Source organism: Vombatus ursinus, unplaced genomic scaffold, assembly GCF_900497805.2.
Source record: "Vombatus ursinus unplaced genomic scaffold, bare-nosed wombat genome assembly UNPS02011475.1, whole genome shotgun sequence".
NCBI classification, from domain to species: domain Eukaryota; kingdom Metazoa; phylum Chordata; class Mammalia; order Diprotodontia; family Vombatidae; genus Vombatus; species Vombatus ursinus.
In genome coordinates this window covers 1-16,177 of record NW_020951253.1, presented here as the reverse complement: position 1 = coordinate 16,177, position 16,177 = coordinate 1, and the positions used below count along the sequence as shown (strand labels likewise).

General features: G+C 42.4%; 1 protein-coding gene across 1 annotated transcript; it reads right to left on the bottom strand.

The window, feature by feature from the left end:
* Nucleotides 1-11,133: 11,133 nt before the first annotated feature.
* Nucleotides 11,134-13,336, bottom strand: LOC114038955 (C-C motif chemokine 4-like). The gene is made up of 3 exons (XM_027856492.1): nucleotides 13,186-13,336; nucleotides 12,476-12,590; nucleotides 11,134-11,669 (listed from the first exon to the last, which is right to left on the bottom strand). Exons 1-3 carry the CDS (start codon nucleotides 13,259-13,261, stop codon nucleotides 11,588-11,590), a joined length of 273 nt encoding a protein of 90 aa, XP_027712293.1. The 5' UTR covers nucleotides 13,262-13,336; the 3' UTR covers nucleotides 11,134-11,587.
* Between the last annotated feature and the right edge of the window lie 2,841 nt (nucleotides 13,337-16,177).

Here is a 16,177-nt window from a genome sequence, read left to right as displayed (position 1 = left end):
AGAAATGACTTGCTCCAGTTAACCTGGGGAAGAAGAAACAGAGCCAGGATCTGGTCCCAAGCCCTTCTCTGTCCCCCAATCCAGCACTCTTCCCATGGCCCCAGGCTTTCTCTCTTTGTTTCTCCAGAACAATTTTGTATTTGTAACAGAGTGCAGGCTGTCCCAAGTCCAGAAGATCCTCTTCAGTCCCTGTTGGGTCATCTTTCACTTCAGTTTTTCAGAGATGATTGTGGTCTATAATTCACAGCCACAGTTACCATGAGAAGGGTCTTTTTTTTCTGGATAGGGGTTGCCTGGATCTTCAAGTTTATTATGATTGGAACTTCCGCATGGAAGACTCCCTTCACTGATGCAGCCTAGCAACCATCTCACTTGTTATATTAGAGAGGTTGCTGGGAGTGAAATTATATGCTCACAGTTACACAGCTAGTATGAGCCAGACTTAGGACTAGAACTCAGATCTTCAGGAAAGATATTTGCATCGAAAAGATGGGCTTTGTTTCTGGGAGAGGCTTGGGGTCATTAAAAGAGTTCCCAGAGGTCATCCGTCTTGTAAGTTTCATCTTTCTCCAGCAGAGGAAGGCTTCCAGCACTATGGGTGGACTCTTCTGGAGTGGATTTATGGGAGGGCATGGATCAGAGTCTAACAGGATGGGCAGGCATAGATGGTGCAATCATTGTGGTTGGAATGAGTGTTCCCATTAGTGAGATCACAGACCCAGGACAAAACACTTTCATAGAGCATCTCATTTGTTACTTATCATTTTTTCATGGCATAGGTAGTGTAGAAATTTTTATCCTCATTTTAAAGATGAGGAAACTGAGTCTCAGAGAAGGTGACTTGCTTACAGTCACACAGTGGTGGGGCTAGGATTCAAACTCAGACAGAGCCTTTGATTCTGAGTCATCTGGGTTTGTCTCCATATAAGAGAAAAATATTCTTGACAAGTGGATAAAATTCTAGGGAAAACAGAGTCCATTTTGACCCATTTCTCTGATTGTGTCAATCTCACCATCAGCCTAATCCTTCCAGTCTCCAGCTGGGGGAGGGTATTGTAATCTTGTCCCTGCTGTTTCCCTTCTACTCTTGCCCATGATTCTGCTAAAGCACAGAGCAGCCTGAGCCTGGCCCTAGGACACTCCTGGTCTCTAGTCAGTGTAACCTATGCCCTCCCACATATCCCAAGAATTGAGTGGTCCATCTCATGCCACTTTCCTGAGAGCCAAGGAGTTGGATTTAGAGATGGTCAGGAGAAGGACCTCCCTACCCCTACCCCAAATGGAAAGGAAAAAGTGGTCCCCATAGGAAAAACCCCAATTATTCAGAAGACCAGGAATTGTTAGGAACAATTAACTGCTATATCTCCCATTGGCAACTCCCACTTTCCTGACTCTTTACCCACAATTCAAAAGAAAAAAAAAGTAATTGGATTCATGTGATAATCTGAAGTGGAGGCCAGATATGGAAATGATAAACATGGAGAGGACTGGCAAGGAGATGATGCTCTTTGGACCTTGGAGCCGAGAGGAGACAACTCTCAGGAGGAGACCTAGGGCTCTCAGGATGCCTATTCTGACTGCCTTCCACCCAGGTCCTGACTCTCCATTTATGACCAGTAGGTGAATGAGAAGGAACAGGATTTGACAACATTCACTGAAAGGACATGAAGACAATTCTTCAAAAATACTGATGGTGGCACTCTCTTCTTGAAATAGGAGAAGTGAGATTGGAAGGAAAAGGAAGCAATGGACTGAGTGGCATCACATTACTGTCCCAACCATCCAATCTCCAGCCTCTCCACCTATGTGGGGATAGAAAGAGGCTGGGGACCAGGAGTCCTTTTTGCTCTTTATTGAAAAGAAATGGAGTTGTCCCCCACATAGGGAATTGATGAGAGTGGAGTCAGGGGAAGGGCCTCGAGTTGCATGCCCAAGAGGGAAATATGAAAAGATCCAACTGATAAATCCTTAACCCCCACCCAGGAGAGAATAAACCTCAGCCAGGGATGACGGATAGCTGCCACTGCAGCTACTGAGTACGACTTCTTGTCTCAAGTGGAAGAATTTCTTGCATCTGAACTCTTCCATTGGGGAAAAAAATAATAAGGAAAAACAAAGCCCTTTGTAATTAATATACAAAATAAAGTAACTAATACGCATAAAAATATAAATTCCCACATTGGCCATGTCTAAAAAATGTCTCAATCTGCACCCTGAGTCCATTTCCTCCTTAGGAGAAGGGTAGCATACTTCATCGTCTGTCTTCTGGAATCCTGGTTGGCCATTGCATTGATCAGAATCCTTAAGTTTCAAAATTCTTAGTCTTTACCCTTTTGTTGTTATTCTACAAACTGTTCTCCTGTTTCTGCTCCTTTCACACTTCATTAGTTCATCCATTTCATCATTTCTTAAACCACAATAGCCTTCTTTCCAATGGAATGTAAACTCCTTGAGGGCAGATTGTCTTTGTATCCCCAGCCCCAGACAGCACCAGTCACATAATAAGGGCTTAATAAATGCTTTTTATTTCATTCATACTTAACAAATCTAAAACAAAACTCATTATCTTTCTCCCCAGTCCCACCCCTCTTCTGTCCTTCCTAATTTCTGTCAAGGGCATCACATCCTTCCAAGCTTAGGTTCACAACTTTCATGTTATCCTCTATTCTACCCTCTCCCTCATTTTACATATGAGGTGGCAAGAAAGCCAAATTAATGATAATCCTAAGAATGGCTTCCTTGTCTCCTTAAAGGGAAATGGGCCCAGGCAATATAAAATAGATTTCACTCCTACCACTCCAGGAGATGTAGGCTTGGGGTGGAGGAGGCAAGGTAATGTCTTCACTTATTCAAAGACTTATCTTACGGAAGGATTAGACTTGTTTTGCTTGGCCCCAGAGGGCTGAAGTAGGTGTGATGGATTGGAGCTGCAAAGAGGCTAATCTGGGTTTGATTGAGAAAGAGCTTTCTTAGCAATTGGAAGTGGAGCAGGCTGCTTTGGAAGATATGGGGTTCCTTCCTCACTGGAGGACTTTGGTCAAAGTTTGGATGATTGCTTTTTGGGTATGACGTAGAGGGGACTCCTGTTGACTAACTAGACATCCTCTGAGGTCCTTACAACTATGCTTCTTTCTATTTTCCAGTTGTCTAGAACACTGTGCTCCTTCAACCAAGGTCATCATACTTTTGATATCTCAATGAGCTGGGATCTCATTGATGGGGCCATTCTCTGAAATGATGAAGACTGCAAACCATCCACATCTTGGCCTGTGTCCATATTCTTCCCTAAATCCTCCATACAATTTTCCTGACCAGCTGGTGGCCTTCCTCTACATTCCATCCAACAGTTTACAGGCACCATAAAATATGGGCCCAAACATTATTTCTCACAACGTGAACAGCCTACCTCCTTTTCCAATCATATATATCTCTTTGATGATATAGTTTTTATTTTTAATTTTTCAAGTTATACATATTTTGAAAATTAATCTGTTCTTCTCATTGCCCCTCTCCCTACTGAACAAATTGAAAAAAAAATAGTTCTGCCTCCCCCCCCCCCATCTTTCAATACCTAGCTGCATAGCTGGGCAAAATAAATTTACCCATTAGGCATATTTAAAAAGTATGTCATTTTCTGAATTTTAAGTTTGTTACCCCTCTGTCAGGTGGTACATGGCACATTGTATCTTCCTTCTTTTGGAGTTATATTTTACCATTACTTTAATCAGAATTCTAAAGTCTTTTATTAGATTGTAAGTTTCCTCAAGTTTCCACTGAAATCCAGCTTTTTGCCCCAAACCTTTTCCTCATCCTCCTTAATACTAGAACCTTCTCTCTGAGATTATCTCCAATTTATCCTGAGCATATCTTGTTTATACACAGTTGTTTTACATGTTGTCTCCTCTATTTGACTTGTGTGCTCCTCAAGGGCAGGGACTGTTTTTTACCTTTCTTTGTATCCCTGGCACTTAGTACAGTGCCTAGCACAAAGTAGGTGCTTAATAAATGCTTGTTGGCTGACTGATTTCAAAGTTGTTTTTCTCTATAACATCGTTATCATTTCACAAATTATCCTCCTGGTTCTGCTCACTTTACTCACTTCAGCACAGGCTGCTGGTCTCATAAAAATCCACCATCTTGTGGTGGGCACAAGAGAAGCAATAGGCGTTTGGGGTTTTATATGTGTAGTGATAGGGCTGTGGGCCCCACAAGTGTAAGTGAGGACTCCACATGTAAGGAGAGGGGCTGTTGTAAAGTGTGGCACAAAGGAAAACAGAATAGACATCTATAGCCTCATCTTCCCCACCCTGTGTATCCCTGTGTGTTGCCCCCCCCACCCCCCATCCTTCTCCAAGGGAAACTTTCATTCCTGCAAGGAGAGGAAGCAGGGGGTACCAGAATGGAGTTCTGTCAATCTGCTCCCTTAAATATTGTTTGTCTAGGGGATATGATCAGGGTTCATCTAACTTTTGATTGCTTTGTCATTTTGGGGGGAAGGGGAGACTCTAAGCTCTATGTCCAACGCTTGACCCTTTCCCTACCCAATATACCAGTTCCACAATGAACACAGAGAATTGCAAAGAAACCTATTGATCCAATTTGTAGCAAAACAGAAATCAGAGAAGGTATCCATGGAGTCTATATTCATAGACTAGACTATAGAATGAAGGAGCTCTCTCATTGGGATTGAGATAACTCAGCTCAAACAAGAGAGTGTCCTATATCTCATCCCAAGGGAAACTCCCTAAAATCTCTAAGGGACATGATGGCAACTGCCCAATCCTCCCATCTTGTCTTCCCAGTCTTTTCTTGTAGCAATGTGAAGTGGAGTTGGCCTCTTCCATGTTTTCACTCAAAACGGGTTGGCTACTCAATGATCCCAAAGGGGCACTCCTGATTGAAGAGACCCCAAAGGAGAGGACTGTCTGAAAATGGGATATCTAACCTCTTACTAAATTTGACCCATCCTTTAGGCAGGGTAGGGCCTTCATCATTGCTAATAAGGAGTGAGTCCCACACCAATTGGCTTTGGGACTGAGAGAAATGATTATTAAATAACAATTTACTGGGGGGAAATCCAGGGTTTTTTCCTTTCCTATTTCCTTATTTTCTACTATGTCAAATCAGCAACTGAAGGATGTTGCTGATAATGAGATTGGATTAATTTTCTCCTCAATCTTGTTCCATCCCACTCAGGTAGGGATGCTCATTGTGTTCTACTCAGGCTTGGGTGGGGGTGGGTGGGTAGCTCCATTGTCTAGAGTGCCTGGGGCTGGAAGTAAAAGTGACATATTGTTCCTGGCCCTCCATTAGAATAGGTCCACCGCTCATTATAATATTCATTCTTCTCGCTAGTTGTTAACACCTATCAGGAACAATGCCTCTTCCAAGAACATATAAGGGTCAAGAAACCACCATGATCCATCTTTGGTCCATGAAAGATGGCCAAATGACCAATCCTTTTACTAATTACTCACTAGCCATAATAAATAAAATGATTACTTACCCAGAAATTATGTCTCTCAAACTTTTTATATGTAACAGGACAAGGGTTACATACGGAGCAGGAAGGAAAGGGGTAGAATGAAGATACCTGCTCTGAATCCAGGAAAGCCCACCTGATTCTTCTGACTCTAGAGAGCATCAGTGAAGGAAGACCTGGCTGTATATTTTGGAGGGAAGGGGTTTGGAGGGATTAGTCCTAGAGGTTCACTGGAAGCAGCTCTTACTGGCTCTTAAGAGCTAAGATCTGATTGTTTAAAATTTTCAGCGTTAACATTTACAACCCAGAAATTGTCACATGCTATAAATGAGAGGCTTGATTTCTTATTTGGTTGATTGTCTAGACTTAAGAAAATGATAGAGAAAATGTTAATGATGCAAATTGAGTCATTTGTATTTTTTTGCTGTAGCCTGTTTATACCCAGTCTCCATTTTTCATTGACCTCAGGCCATTCTTTATTTTGATTCTTTGGAGACTGGCATTCCATGATTCACAGTTATACAACAACACCAGAAGAAGGGTCTTTTTTGTTTGTTAGTCTAGACCTGGGGTAGGGATATCCTGGTGTGGAAAGCACGTTCATTGAAGCAGGCTGGCCACTGTTAGTAATTTACAGGGTTAGAATGTTGCTGGCAGCACTGAAGACTCACTTGGTCATGCTAATATGCATCAGAGGCAAGGTGCTTACTGAAGAATTATTAAAAATAGACCTTTGTTTCAGGGAAATTTGTGGGGTCTTTAGAAGAACTGTATAATTTCCCAGAGGTAGTAGATCCTGAGTGTCCCATCAGTGTCTATCAGAGGAAGGCTCCTAGAACTTTGGGTTGATCTTTCTGTGGTTGATTTGTTGGAAGACATGGGCAGAGTCATACAGGACTGGCAGACGTGGATGAGTTGTGAGCTTACGATCACAGGATCATAAACTACAAGTTGGAAAGAACCTAAGAAAAGGGAAGAGGAAGGAAACAAGTATTTATTCAGCACTTACTATGTGCCAAACACTTTGCTAAGAACTTTACAAATATTGTCTTGATCCTCACTACAACCCTGTGAAGTAGGGGCTATTATGATCCCCACTTTACAGTTGAGGAAACTGAGGCAAGCTAAGGTTAAGTGACTTTTCCAAGGTCATGAGGTTAGTAAGTGTCTGAGGCTGGATTTTAATCTAGGCCCAGGCCTCAAAACTGAAGCACCATGAATACCTTAAATTGCTCAGGGTTATATAGCTAGTAAGTGTCTAATGTAGGATTTAAATCTTGGTCTTGAAGAGGTGTAGGGGTTTTGGGGTGCTCCTATGTGCAGAGGCACCCCAAGATCATGGGAGGTTTTGGGGTGCTGGGAAAAGTCCTAGATCGTGGCGCCGAGTCTGCCTGAATGAATTCAACCCAAATCTTCTTCCAGCCAGAGAAATAGTTTATTAAAGATAAAGCATATAGGCCAGACTCTCAAGGAACCCAAACAGCAGTGATCTAAATGGGGGCTAGAGTGGATAGGCCAGGTAATGCCTGTAAGGATGAGTGGGCATGAGAAAACCTCAGCCTCTAGGCTTGAGAGATTCTCAGCATCTGAATGGGGGCTAAGGTGGTCAGGTGATGCCTGTAAGGACGGGCAGGCATGAGACAGTCTCACTCAGCCTTTTGGGCATGAGAAAAGCTCAGCTTCTAAATGGGGAGGCCAGGTGCTAAATGGGAGGCCAGGAGAGGCCCATGAGGACGAGCAGGCATGAGAGTCTCAGCCCTTGGGCATGAGAAATTCCCAGCATCAGAATGGGGCAAAGGTGAATCTTAAGTACAGAAAGACTGTGGGAGGGATCTAGGAGTGGCCAAGTAGTTTGGGGTGGGAGGAAGGGCCTAGGGAGATCTGGATGGGAGTGGCTAGTAAGCTGGGGTGAACAGAACTCCTGGGTCCTGGACCTTGTGGCACCTAGCTAGGATTAAGGGTGGGAAATGGCCAGGGGTCATAGGAAGGCAAAACAATGGAAGGGAGATTGGGTGTAGCCACAATGAAAGGCCAGTTGAAGGGGGGAGGTGGTTGGAAAAAAAGAGTCCAGGTGAGAATTTCCCTTTGGAAGGTCTGAGAGATTTGAATAAACCATGAGAATAGATAATGAAGGGAATTGGAAGATAGAAGTTTGCTTTCAAAGGGAGATAAAGAGAGACAAACAGGAGCCAGGTTCTTTTTAGGGCCAGGAAGGAAAGCTCATCTGAATAAGATCAAAAGGCCAGGCTGAGGCTTTGGGAGGGAGGTAAGGGGAATCTAAAAATTTAAGGGTTTTCCTTTTTGTGAAAAGGGGCAAAGGGAAAAGGGACAAAAGATCTCGGCTTCCGAAACTGAATGAAACCCTTGTCAGTCTTAAGTCCATTGCTCTATCCACTACTCCACACTGCCTGTATGGTTTTTGTCATGGGAAGGAGTCCCCTCATCAATGAAATTGGAAACTTTTGGAACATTTGCAGTTTTACCACTTTTATAACTTGCAAAATGTTTTTACAAATATGCCCTCATTTGGTCTCTTTTACAACTCCCTGAAAAAGGTAGTGCAGGGATCATTATTTCCTTTTTACAGATGAGGAAACTGAGGTTTAAAGGTGAAGGAATTTGCCCAGGTTGACATAGCTAATAAATGGTATAGCTGTACTCAAAACCTGGGGCCTTAGATTCTGAATCCTTGGGTTACCTTGTCTTCTTGCGTGGGAGAAATAATTAAAACTGGAAGAGAAAATCCTGGGGAAAACATAGCCCTAGGACATCCCAGTTCTCCCTTTGTTCTGGTCTTTCCATTAGACTGATCCACCTTGTGCTCAGCTGGGGCAAAGCATTGCAATCACAACCCTGCTGTTCTCCTCTTTCTTTCCATTGTTCTTAAATATGCCAAGTCACAGGGTGGTATATACAACCCTGAGCAGTCTGAATCTAACTCTTCCTTGGTATCCACAGGTCATACCCTCGCACCCTGGGAAAGACATACAGAAACAGTTCTACAACCCAGGGTGGGTTGGTCCATATCAAGCCACTTTCCCAGGAGCCAAAGAAGTGGATTTAGAGAGTGACATCCCTTCCTGGGATGGAAGGTAAGGAGGGAATCTCCTGACGACATAACCTAATTTCATAGCAGCCAAGGCAGTGATGTTAGTGATGCCAGGTAATGCTCCCACGCCCATCATCAGCCCCTGCTATTCATCACTGTGGAACTGTGTCAAAAGACAGGAAAATCATTAGATTCACCAAATGTCTTAGCTTCAAAACAGAGGCCATATGTCAAAAGGAGAGGACAGACATGGAAATGATGGTCTTTGGAGGTAGGAAGAAAGCACTTTCAGGAACAGATATCTGCAGCCTGGGCTGGGACTTCCTCTCTCTTTATAGGTGATAGATGACTGAGAAGTAATGAACATGACAAAACACTCTTAGAATGGATATAAATATGTTTCCCCAAAATACTGACAGGTGGTACAATTTTCCTAAAATAAGGAAACTGAGATTAGAATAAAAAGAGAAAGAGAGATTAAATGATGACCTAGGATTTCTAATGTAGAAAGTTCCTGGAATAGTATATCCTCCCCTGACCCCATCATTAATAATGAAGCTTGGTTTAATGCCTTTAAATATGAGATCCTCCTCAGGAACGAACTTTGAACAGGGAGGGCTGAGGGTGACTGTCTCAGTCTCAAGGTTTCAAAGACATAACATTTAGATGTGCTATCTGTCCATTCCAGTTCAGGGTAGGGAAGAGTAGTTTAGGTTGTTGGAGAAAATGCTGGGCTTGGAATCAGGAAATCAAGTCAACAAGCATGTATTAAGCACCTACTAAGTGACAGTCACTGCACTAAGTGCTGGGGATTTAGAGAAATAAAAAAGACAGTTCCTGTTCTCCAGGAGCTCACACATTATCATTCCCATTTTTTTTTTTTTGCAGATTAGGAAACTGAGACTAAGTTAAGTCAAGTGACTGGCTCAAGGTCACACAGCTAAGAAAGTGGCTGAGGCAAGATTTGAACTTAGCACTTTATTCACTTCATCTTTGTTGTTGTTGTTCAGTCATTTCAGTTATGTCCGATTCTTTGTCACCCGATTTTGGGATTTTCTTGGCAAAGATACTGGAGTGGTTTGCCATTTCCGTTTCCAGCTCATTTTACAGATGAAGAAACTAAGGCAAACAAGGTTAAGTGACTTGCCCAGCATCACATAACTAGTAAGTGTCTGAGGCCAGTTAAGATGAATCTTCATGATTCCAAGCTCAGTGATCTACCTATTGTGCCACCTAGCTGCCCTTCATTTGCAGTTTTTTTGGCAAAGAGACTGTAGTGGTTTGCCATTTCCTTCTCCAGCTCATTTGACAGAGGAGGAAACTGAGGCAAACAGGATTAAGTGATTTGCCCAGAGTCATACAGCTGGTAAGTATCTGAGGCTAAATTTGAACTCAAATCTTCCTGATTCCAGATCTGGTGCTCCATCCACTGTGCCACCTAGCTGCCCCCTTCGTTATCTAGGGATAGGAAACTGGCAGCAATATTAACAGGTATAATTCTGTGAGGCAGTGGTAGATTGGCACAGACTTCAGAACTTTATCCATGATTACTAACCATGCTGGTATGCATAATTTTTTTCTTTTTGGTATGCACAATTTTAAGGGTTCTGGTGAAGTACTAGCCACAAGTCTAGACTGTGCAGCACCCACCCACACACAGCATAATGCAATGTTGATGCAAAAGAAGGAAACTCTATGCTCAATAGAATCACATAATCTTACCCAGTGCTTCAGGAAGATTATTTTGGTTGCTCCACAAAGGGTAGATTAGAGAGAAGAGAGGTTTGAGACTAATTAAAAGGCAATTTGAAAAGCCTAGGCTAGGGGTGATGGAAGCTTGATCTAAGGTGGTGGCCATGTGATTGGAAGGATGTAAGGTATTGTGGAGGTAATGTGCTGGTTTTTTTTTTTTTTTTTTTTGGTGAGGCAATTGGGGTTAAGTGACTTACCCAGAGTCACACAGCTAGCGAGTGTTATATGTCTGAGGCGGGATTTGAACTCAGGTCCTCCTGACTCCAGAGCCAGTGCTCTATCCACTCTAGCTGTCCCTGGAGTTAGTGTTAATAGGAGCTGGCAGCTGATTGGAGTAGGGCCTGGAAGCCTGCCAACACTCTTTCAACAGCAGGATGCTGTCTCTCCTTGGGAGCTGCCCAGTGCATATAAAATAGGGTTGGATGTGCAAAGTGTGCTTCAAAGGAGAATTGCTGCTTTGTAAAGGAAGATAGAACTGTAACTACCAGTTCTACTATGGAAAAGTATTAAGCCACTTCCTAGTCACTATTCCTCAATCCCTTCTGTGCTCTCATCTCAGGGAGCCCCGAAGCTTTTCTAAAGTGTTTTGATTTTCTCTGAAATCCTTTCATTCAGCCAGAAAAACCTGATGTAATCACAAGATCATAGACTCATCCATAAAGATCTTGAAAGGACCTCAGAAACCATGTGTCCAGCCCCTGCATTTTCCAGGTGAGGATACTGAAGCCCATGGCAGGGGAAGCAATCTAGTCTAATACTCTCGTTTTACATATGTGGAAACTGAGGCCCAGGGAGGTGAAGCAATTTGTTCAAGATCCCATAAGAAAAAGAAACAAAAGACAGCTTCACATTCAGTCCAAAGCAGCTTAATTTATTTATTTCAAAAAAGCCCATTTCTTTATTCTCTTCAAGGGCTTTGGGCAAAGAAAACCATGGCTCATGGCAGATGTTCAGGAGATATCTTTGGATCAGTCATTGTTACCACGTCATACAGACGCTAGCACCATGAGAACAGCCATCGAGGTGAGGGAGAACAGTCAAGGAGACAGATGGAGAGAATGGCACGTGGGCCTTCCTCACAAACGTTTGATAAATAACATAGTTCAACACTGGAAATAAGTTATGAGCATTAAATATGATAAAGTAGTTTACATTAAAGTCAGGGGATATGCCAGAGCCTTGAGTCAAGGCCAGCTTGACTCAGACATTGCCACTAGGGGCATAAAGACTTTTCTGGCTCTGGTAGCTTATTCATCAACCCAGAAAGAACTTGAACTCTTTCTCCCACGCATCCAGGCCTTCCTTCACTTCAACTTTTCGATATACTTCTGGACCCATGGTTCTCTAGGGTTGGCGCAGGTTTGATAACCCTTTTTGGTGAGGAATCTGTGGTACAAAAAGTAAAAAGATGAAAAACTGAGTAATTCAACTTCTGGGGAAAGAAGAAGAAATTACCACCAGATCTGGGTTTCTATGTCCCTCTGATGCTAGAGGCAGCTCATGCCCATTCTCCTTTTTGGGGGGCTCATCCCTATATGAGAACCTAATCCTTCCTTCAATCCATATCTATTCTTTGGGGCAGTGGTTCCCAAAGTATAATCCAGGGAACCCCTAGAAGTTTCAAAGAATGTTTCAAAAGTATTCATAATAATTCTAAGATGTTAAAAAATTTTAATATGATAAACATAGATAGATACAGCCCACACCAACAACAGTTCTTTGGGCCCCCTATTAATTTTTAAGAATGTAAAGGGGTCTCGAGATCCAAAATTGGAGAAGCATTGCTTCAGGGGACTTTGGTTTTTCCTTTTTTTCCTTCTCCCTTTCCCTCATCCTTGAGTGAAAATAGCTCTAAACTATCCCTCTATGTGCTCCAGCCCAGGCTTGAAGCCACAGATAGGTCTTTTTTTCATTTTTTATGACTTCCTTATGCTCAGCTAGAGCACCAGCCCCAATGCCTCAGAATCATGGGGCAAATGGAAGCTTTCTTCTGGGAGATGCGGTTGAGTTTCTCCTGATTTATTTTATCCCTAGTTTTTTTTTCTCCTAATTTATTTTAGCAGGGACTATAAACTATCTTTCTTTGAGCTCAGTCCCAAGGGATTTTTTCCTTCCTCCTGGGTGCTGATAGCTTCTCCCCACATAACCCTTGCCTCTTTTCCCCAGACATAGTCATTGACACTTCTACTCACATGATGGCTGGCTGGGAGCATTGGCTACTGGTCTCATAAAAATCTACCACAGATGCTTGAGGAATCTTCCGGGAGGTATAGGAGAAGCAGCAAGCAGTGGGAACGTCAGACCCAACTGTAAGGAAAGAAACACTGTGGGGTCTGTGACTTTCTTTAGCAGAAGAAGTGGGGATAAAATGACTCAACACTACTGGGCTTAGAGTGATATGGAAAGAGCAAAGGAGACTTGGGGAAGACATGAGATGTTTCTTCTTTCCCCCAAATATCCTTCGTCTTATGAATGGTATCCTGTCATACTGAACAGAACTCTGCACTTGGAGTGAGGAAAATTTAAGCTTTGAATTCTGCCTCAGAAATTTATGAGCTATTTTCCTTGGGCAGGTCACTTAACCATTCCAAGTCTCAGTTTCCTAATCTGTAAAATGGGTGTGATGACAATAGCATTTCTCTCACAGGGTTGTGGTGAGGATCAAATCCTGTGTCTGGGGAAGTTAGTAGGAAATACCTCATTTTGGAGACAGAAGTATATTGAGAAATGGCCCAAGCCATTTTGAAACCTTGAGTGGGTTTCATGCCATACTTCCACTGAAGAATCTGTCTATAAGTCACAGGAGCTGTTCTCTGGTCCCTGCCTCCTCAAAATCATCTTTCCTCCCGGTTAGAAAAATGGGAATGGTTTAAAAAATAGGGAGAAGGGAAAACATACTGACCTGTTAATGAAGACACCTGATAGCAGAAGGCAGTGGCCGTGATGAGGACAGAGAAGATCGCCACAAAGTTTCTCATGATGTTGGTGAAGGGTAGGAGTTCTAGGAGTGTGATAAGCCCTTCAACTGGGAGAGACTTCTGAGTTCTGAGTTCCCTGGCTCTCTCTGTCACCCACTCTGTGCTTGGCTTCTTTTTATAGGGGAGCTGGAGGTTAGGGGAGATTGGAACATAGAAATTTCTTAGTAAGGTTGATGTCATGATGTCTCTTGCACAACTAAAGAGCACCCTGTGTGGCCGCATGGCCCCAGAATATCCAAGAATAGTCATGCTCTCTGCTACTTGATTCTGAAGTCTCGAAAGGAACGGGCAATGGGGAAGTAGTTGCAGGGGGAGGAGGGTGGAAGGGGGACATTAGCTTCTCTAACACATTAGAGAGAAGGGTGCCAGGCTGTCACTATTAACAGTTAGTTCCTCATCATGACAGCAGAGCTATGTGTGGGTTGTCCAGTTAGTTTCCCATCCAAGGAGTTGAAACTTTTGATGTGCCAGATAATGGTTCCACCCACAGACAAGGGGCTACCCCAGAGTCTCATGATTAAATAAGCAACATTAAGTTCTCCACCCTACAGAGAGATAGAACTGCATTAGGGAAAGTCAAGAAGACTGAGGGTGGAGGGGTAAGCGAAAGGGAGATTGGGAAATTTAGGTCAGAGTTTCAATCATTCCTTGGAATAAGGATAAGGAGTAGGCCTGTGATTTCTTTGGTGTAAGGAATTTCTGGGTGAGAACTCTCCCTCTACTAGTGCAGGTCAGCACCTTCTCAGCAACTTAGAGAATTGCTAAATGTTACAGCCTGGCATGTATGAGATTCAAGACTTGAATTCAGGTCTACCTAGTATACCTTGCTTCCTTGTAACACAAACAAACAAACAAAAAAACCCCAAAATAAAGCAAAATAAAATAAATGATAGCTGTGAGTACTTGAATTTGCCCAGGACAAGCAACCCCAGATGAGCTCAGACCAGAGACCTTAACAACCTATTAGACTGACCCATTGCATTGCTATTCAATCACTCCCTTATTCAAATAACATTTGTATTGGTCTCATTCTAGGTACCAAGAAAGGACTTTTTTGGACCAGTCCTGTGATGTCCCTGGTGTGGGAGACTCCTTGGTAAAGAAGTTCACTCTACCAATGCAGAACAGTAGCTGCTCTGTATTTTATATCTTGTGGGGTTACCTAGAATGCTGAGAGATTCAGGGATTTGCATAGCCAAGCTATGTTAGAGGCAAGATTTGACGCCAAATCTGCTTGGCGTGGATGCCAGCTCTCTATGTGCTATACAATGTTGCTTCTTGTACTAGTGATACAAAGATAATATATAACCTAGTTCCTGCCTTCAGGGAGCTTACATTCTATTTGGGGTTGGAGAATAGGGAATAGCATATATGGAGATAAATCTAGCATGAGGTAAAGAGTGATGGTACCAATTAAACAATAAACATTTGTTATCTAATAAATGTGTCAAGTATTATGTCAAATGAGAGATCTAGGCAAGTCATTCTAGGAAAGCATGAAAGAGAATGAGTACTTGTAGCTAAAGGGTGAAGAAAGACTTCTTTCAGCAATGAGTTCCAAAGAAAATGAGGAATCCTGAAAAACAAATATGAAGAGAGGATAAATTCCAAGCACAGGGAAGAGTTTTGTGAAAACCCAGAGATCAGAGATGGCATGTCAAATTCAAGAAAAAACAGCTATTAGTCTAGCTTGACCATAATGTATAAAGAATAAAGGGGAAGAAAATGCAATAAAGGTTGGAAAGTAGATTGCAACCAAATTGTGGAGGGTCTTACATACTTATATATAGATGAGGAGTCTATATTCTATTATAGATAAAATAGGGATTTTTTTGAGCACTCAGTAAGTGAAAAAAACATTTATTAAGCACCTGCTATGTGACAGTCTATGTGCTAAGCATTGAGGACACAAAAAGAGGCAAAAGGCAGTCCCTGCCCTCAAGGAGCTTGTCATTGAATGGTGTGTGAGCAGCACACATGGATGTGTGTGTGTGTGTGTGTGTGTGTGTGTGAGACATGGTCAGACCTATATCTTAAAAAGATTTCTTTTGGCAACTGTGTGGAACATGAATTGGAGGAGACGTTGGAACCATGGAGGCCAGTTAAGAGGTTATTAAGAGAGCACACACAAGAGGGGATGAAAGCCTGAACCAGAGTGGTATCAGTTCGAGTGTAGAGAAGAAGATGGACAAGAGAGAAGCGGTAAAGGTGGAATCAACAGCACTTGGCAATTGATGGGACATCAGGGAGTAGACTCAAAGATGAGTCTGAAGGGGTCCACCTTACACCTATTAGATTGACAACGATAACAAAATATAAGAAATGGTAAATGGTGGAGGGACCATGGGATGACAGGCACATAGATGTGTTATTGATGGAGCTGTGAATTTATCCCAACTGTTCTGAATACACTTTTAAATTTTGCTAGAAATCCTAGTATAGTGATTTGGACTTAGAAATATCACTACTAGACCATACGCACCAAGGAAGACAAAGACAGAGCTAAAGGTCCCATACATATAAAAGTATTGCAGCAGCACTTTTTTTTTGTAGTAGCAAAGGAACTGGAAAGAAATTTGGAAATGATTAAGCAAAGTGTGACATATGGATGCAATAGATTTTATTACACTGTAATAAGAAATCACCTATATGAGTTCAGAGAAACCCAGAAAGATTTTATGAACTTACGCAGAGTGAAGTGAGTAGAACCAGGAAAAGAAAGTGCACAGTGACTACAATAATGTAAAGACAAACAGCATTGAGACATTTATGAACTTTGATCTGAGTGATGATGGATCATGATTTCAAAAGATTAATGATGAATCATCTGTTGACATTTCAGCAGAGAAGTATTAGACTAGAGACATACTTTTTTTTTTTGGAGTCATTCAATGTGTGATTTGTTTTTCTTGGTTG